General features: G+C 44.4%; 1 gene segment (V, D, J or C); it reads left to right on the top strand.

Annotated features, from left to right (window-relative positions):
• The first annotated feature begins 2,962 nt into the window (after positions 1-2,962).
• Positions 2,963-3,488, top strand: LOC119047289 (immunoglobulin lambda variable 2-18-like). The segment is given in 2 exon segments: positions 2,963-3,035; positions 3,151-3,488. Coding segments are annotated over 2 exon segments (384 nt in total).
• The last annotated feature ends 2,607 nt before the right edge of the window (positions 3,489-6,095 follow it).

The raw sequence follows: 6,095 nt of genomic DNA, 5'->3' as shown, positions 1-6,095 counted from the left end.
GGAAGAGAATGCTGTAGACACCCAATTGAGGCCCACAAAGAGTGCGTGAGAGCCCTGGAATTTAAGATATGAAATTATGGTTTGCTTTGTGAATAAATAATTCCTGAAGAATGAAGATGATTTAATAATTTGGTGAGTTCTTTAATGAACTCTGATACATGGAAAAAAGTATCTACAATCTATTTTTAAAAAAGGAAATTGCCTGGTCAAAAATTAAGAAATTATAGAGTGCTGGGGAGGAAGGGACAGGAGGTTGAGAGGCACCACCCATATGTCACGGAGACTTCACACTGGGAATGGAATCTCTTAAAAAAGAGCCCAGTGGGGACAAGTGTAGGAATGCATAAATGGCTTCCTAAACTTCCTTCGATTGTGGAAGGAAAATGTCCTCTTAGGTTTAGGATGAGACATTTTCATGGGAAGCAATAATGAGAGCCCCAGTAGCTAGACTGTGAGCAAGACAGGATTATACCAGTGCTTATTTCTAGAACTTTTCTTTGTGAGCTCTCTCTTTATGCAGGCTTAAGCAGTAGGAGCATCACCTTAGGTTTTCATGAATATTGTACCAATCGATATTTCTGGAACTTTGTGAGATCTCTCTTTGTGCAGGCTCAAGTAGTCAAAACAGCCTCCCAGGTTTCCAAGAAAAGGAGGACTGGCAGGTCATTTTAGCGACTTTTAAAAATCGTTTGTGGGTAACTCCTGTGTGAGGGGTATGTCAGTGTGCTACTTACTGAGCAAAACATCCTGAGAACAGCCCCTGAGAACATTTCCTCTATGTGCCTCCATAGGACTGGAAGGCCCGTCAGTAGCCTCCGTAATGACCCCCAAAGATATCCAGGTCCCAACTCCTGGAACCTGTGAATGTTACCCTATAAGGCAAAAGGGACTTTGCAGATGTGATTAAAGGATCTTGCAGTGGACGCTGTGCCGGTTTATGTGTTGGCTTCACTGACCAAGGGGAGGGGGCCTGGGTTAAACATTATTTCTGGAAGGGTCTATGAGCCGGTTTTCCAGATGAGATGAACACTTGGATTGGTGGACTCAGAAAAGTAGATCACCCTCCCTAGGTGCGTGGGCATCATCCAGTCCACTGAGGGCCTGAACAGAACAAAAGGAAGAATTTACTCCTTTTTTGCAGTCTCACTGTTGAGCTGGGACATCACATCTCATATTGCTTTGCCCTCAGACTGGATCATCAGCTCCTCTGGTTTTCAGACTCAGACTAAATTATACCAACAGTTTTCCTGGGCCTCCAGCTTGAAGACTGTGGGATTTCTCAGTCTCTGTAATCACATGAGCCAATTCCTCATAATCATATAAATGAGGCGGGGTTGGGGGAGGGGAAAGTGAGATCTCCTATTGGTCCAGCTCCTCTGGAGAATCCTGACTAATACAAAGTCAAGGGATATTATCCTGGACTGTCCAGTGTGCCTTAATATAATCATGTATCCTTATAAAAAGAAGGTGCAGGCAGATTGAGGACAGATAAGGAGAAGAACATGTGACCATAGAGCAGAGATTGAAGTTAATGTATCTTCTAGCCAAGGAAGGAGGGCAACCTAGCAGCTGGAAAAGAAAAGAAACAGATTCTCCTTGCAGCCTCCAGAAGGAACTAGTCCATCTGATACCTTAATTTCTGCTATTTTAAGCCCCTGGGATTTCTCAGTCCTACAGAGATTTTTCTTCTTTGTGCCGTGTTTTTTCTTCCCACGTTTTGGGAAGTCAGCCTATCTTCACTTAGCCCCGTGTTTCTCATCCAGCCTCCCTGTTTGGTTTGGTTTTATATTTAATGTTTCCTCAGCCATGAGCCAAGACCTGCTTCACAAGCAATTACCTTGTGTCAGGTCTGTGGTGGGACTTGCTAAATAGTCCTGAGGTGAGCATCTGGGCCACCTGGCGTGACAGGTGACACATTTCATTCTAGATGGGCTTAGAGGGAAACAGAAGGGGTCAGGGAGTCTGGTACTGAGCTGAGTGGAGAAGGACAGAAAATGGGAAGGAAGCAAAGGGATTTCTAGCTGCCGCTCATCTGCTTTCTCTGGTGCTTGGGATGCACCATTTCAGGCCACCAGGGGGCACCCTGGGCCTGGATGTGGGGAAGGTGCTTGCTGTGGTTTCTGCTGTGCTGGATGAAGTTTGAGGAGTTGCTTCCCTTTGACCCCCTTTTATCCCAAAACAGCTGTGCCCAATAAATCATCTTTTAAAAGAGCTAATATGTCAAAGGGCTTGGTGTCAAACTTCAGTCCCAAACCACAGCAAAAGCAGAGGATGGAGCCATTCACGAGGAGCCATCCTAACTAAGGGGAATAAGAAAGAGTTGAGGGCAAAACCTAGTCCCAAGATCTGCCATTCATACCAGGGAAATGGAGTCGCTGGATGTCTGTCAGCCGTCCGAGGACCCTATACTCACCTCTTTCCACAAACGCAGAAGGGAAGTCCTGGTTTCGCCCTCAGGAGCCTCCATGACTCCCACACCATAAAAGGGAGGTGCCTCCCCGGTCTGGCTTCATTTGTGCACACTGTCCTAGGCTGAGGCTAGTCTTACTTAGAACATGTTAAAGGGTTTAATCGAATTTAATTTTTTTAATTAATTGACTTGAGAGACAAATGGTGAGGGAGGGAGGAAGAGAGACAAACATCGATTTGTTGTTCCACTTATTGATGCATTCATCAGTTGATTCTTGGATGTGCCCTGACTGGGGATAGAACTTGCAACCTCAGCGTATCAGTACTAATGCTCTGACAAACTGAGCTACCCAGCCAGGGCAAGAGTTTGATTCTTCAGAAATCTCTTCTGTCCAGGATTGCAGGAATATCTAGATTCCCAGTGAGGTCAGAGTGGGGTGAGGAGAAGCAGGTGCAGGAAGTAGATTTGCATGTAGGTGCCCTCCCTCCTCTAAAGCAGGGGGAGAGGATAAGAGAGGTCTGGGGGAGCCAAACTCAGTGCTGGGGACTCAGAAGGCAACGTTCTTGGGGGGTCTCCACCATGGCCTGGTCTCTGCTCATCCTCACCCTCCTCACTCAGGGCTCAGGTGAGGCCTGCAGGGAGGGGACCATGGGGACATCTGGGCTGATTCTGTGTCTCCTCCTCAGACTCACATGGCTCTGCATTGAACTGAGCACTGAGTGTATTTTTCCTCTTTCCAGGTTCCTGGGCCCAGACTCCCCTGATTCAGCCTCCCTCAGTGTCCAGGTCTCCTGGAGAGTCTGTCACCATCTCCTGTGCTGGAAGCAGCAGCGATGTCAGTAGTACTAATGATATCTCCTGGTACCAACAACAACAGGGCACAGCCCCCAAACTCCTGATATATTATACCAGCAGATGGCTCACGGGGATCCCTGATCGCTTCTCTGGCAGCAAATCTGGCAACACGGCCTCCCTGACCATCTCTGGGCTCCAGGTTGACGATGAGGCTGACTATTACTGTGCTTCATATAGGAGTACTAACAGTGTTCCACAGTGGTGCAAGTTCATGGGGAAGTGAAACCAAAACCACCTTTGAACTCACTCAAGTCCCTTTAACCATAAACTCAGGCTTTCATTTGTTTATTCTTTATTACTGTTTTTTAAAATAATTGCAAACTTCAAATTTTAAAGATAATATAAAGAAATCTTATATAACTTATTTTACCAATTTACCACTGTTAACACTTTACCATATTTGATTTTCATTATATTTCCCTATTTTTCATCCCAGCATATATACACATATGTGTGTGTAAGTATAGGCATATACACATACATAAGATATGTACATAATACATGCATGCACACATAACATTCATTCTCTTAGTTATTAAGCTGTACCCACCAGCACCTCACTTTAATATCTATTTTTCTAGAATTCACATCCCATAACATACACCATTTCAAGGTGCATATCCCTGTGGTTTCTATTATATTCACAGGCATGTGCTCCCAATGCACTCCATAACTCCAGGACGTTTGTATCCCCCTCAGTGTAAAACCTCATCTGTCAGTGGTCGCTCCCATCTCCCTCTTCCTTCCACCCCTTGCAACCAGTCAGTTACTTTATGTCTGTCTGGGTTTGTCTATTCTGGACATGGCATCCAGGTGGGATCACACACTACCTGCTCTTTCGTGTTTGATTTTCTCCATTTACCAAAGTGTTTTCAAGGTTCCTTCAGGTTGAAGTGTGTATCAGGACTTCATCATTTGTCATGGCCGAATAATACTGCATTGTATGGATAGGTCTCATTTCATTTATTCATTAATCAATTGATGGGCTCCCATCAGTTTATCTGTTTCTTCTGCCACAACCCAAGGGCAGAGCGATCCTTGAGGGATCTAGGGCATGAAAAACCCGAGGTTTACATCACTTCACATGAGGAAATAAAAATGTAATACTCTCGGGGAAATCCATAGGCGGCAGCCAAAGCTTCATTTTTCTTTCATTTTGAGAGCCTCCTTGTAAGGATTTCCTGCTGGGGAGCATTTTTCTTTCTTCCTACCTATTTTTGGGCATGTCCTGGATGAAGCAGAGAGAGCAGGCAGGGGCCTGGGCCTCAGCTTCAACTGAGAAAAGGAGCCTCGTCTTTCTACTGGCTGTTTCTTTCTCTTTCCTAGTGCCAAATGTTCTAGGTGACTTTCCACCACCTCAAAAAAGGCTAAAAGGACAAGTTTTTCACCTTTCACTCACAGTTTGTCATAAAAAACTTCGTCCCTGTCTACATTTGTTCTGAGCTCTTCCCTATGGAGCTAAGGAAAGGAAAAATTGGGGGCATGTTTTAGTTTATTTTTCTAAATTCCTTTTGCTATTATATGCATCATTCCCAAAGAAGAGTGTGTGAGATGAATATTCACAATTTAAGAAAGAATAATAAATAGGAACCACATCAACCCACCCAAAGCACATCCATCTGTCCCGTTCCTCAAAGAGCCACTGTGCTGGCTTTGGTGTTAATCCCGGTATTGCTTTTCTTTTCGTTCCTTCCCGGTACCTTCCTTGCTCTATGTCCACAAATAACATAGTTTTGAAACTGCCCAACACGTGACTTTCTTCTCATTAGACTGGGATCTTCCCAAGTGGTTTCTGGGTTCTACAGGGAAGAGATATTTGGTGAGCCTCTTCCCTGTTCCTCTGGAGTTCTCACTGAGGTCTAATTTCCTTGGCTATCTAAATACATTTTTAGCTAGACTTCACATTATAATGTCACTAAGCACACAAGAATTAATTATCTGTGCAAGATTTTGTTGAACTTCTGATGGACACTGGATTTAAGTTCAAGAAGACCTGGTAGATGGCCATCCTCACTCTCTTGGTTTTAGTACCAGAAGTTGCACTGTGCCCTGTGGTTCCTCACTCCTGTGTGACTCAGAATGTTGGTCACTCTATCCACTAACTCGGTCTTTCTCACAACATTCACACACTTCAATTTTTTCATAATTTTTTTCATTATATTCTTTAGTTCCCAGAAAATGGTAAGTACCTCCATGCTTTAATCCCACATGGCAGAGAGTGATTTAGATGGACTCGGGAGCCACTCACTGGTCAGAGCACCATCAGGAGGGGGCGTGTTCTCTTTAAGACAGAGAATAGAGCCCTGAGTCACAGCCCAGCGTTGGTCCAATTCAGGACAGAGGGTGCAGTGCCTGTAGGTTGTGTCTTTGTGGAGGCAACAACTAGGAAGTGGGGGAGCTAAGTTCCGGTCTTTATCTTTGGAGCAATCCAACACTTGCCCCCCAAATGTATAGCATGACCAGTTTTTTTAATGAATATTCCACGTGTGAGTAGGAGGGCAGCTCGCCACAAATGCCCCTCCTGGATGTCTGATTCTGAGGTGGTGCAACCACTTCCTTTCCAGGGGGAAGTTAGGTGTTAGGTGTTTTGTATCGTGCAGTATGTAGAAAACCAGTAGGTGGATGTTGAGTAAACAGGATTACTCCCCACAGGACATTTCTGGAAAAAATCATCTCTGCGTGTATCTATTTTTCTGATACAGGAAACAATTTGCAGAAATGGCGACCCACATTTTCTCAAGTAATACAATTTCTCTCTCTCTCTCTTAATTAATTTTTGGTGAGTTTTTTTCTAATTTTGTAAAACTGTGCCAGATGATTTTCAGCAGAA

Source organism: Artibeus jamaicensis, unplaced genomic scaffold, assembly GCF_021234435.1.
Source record: "Artibeus jamaicensis isolate MK-2021 breed Jamaican fruit bat unplaced genomic scaffold, CSHL_Jam_final contig_1256, whole genome shotgun sequence".
Taxonomy (NCBI): Eukaryota; Metazoa; Chordata; class Mammalia; order Chiroptera; family Phyllostomidae; genus Artibeus; species Artibeus jamaicensis.
Note: the sequence above shows the minus strand (reverse complement) of the source record. Positions and strands in the feature narration are given on the sequence as shown.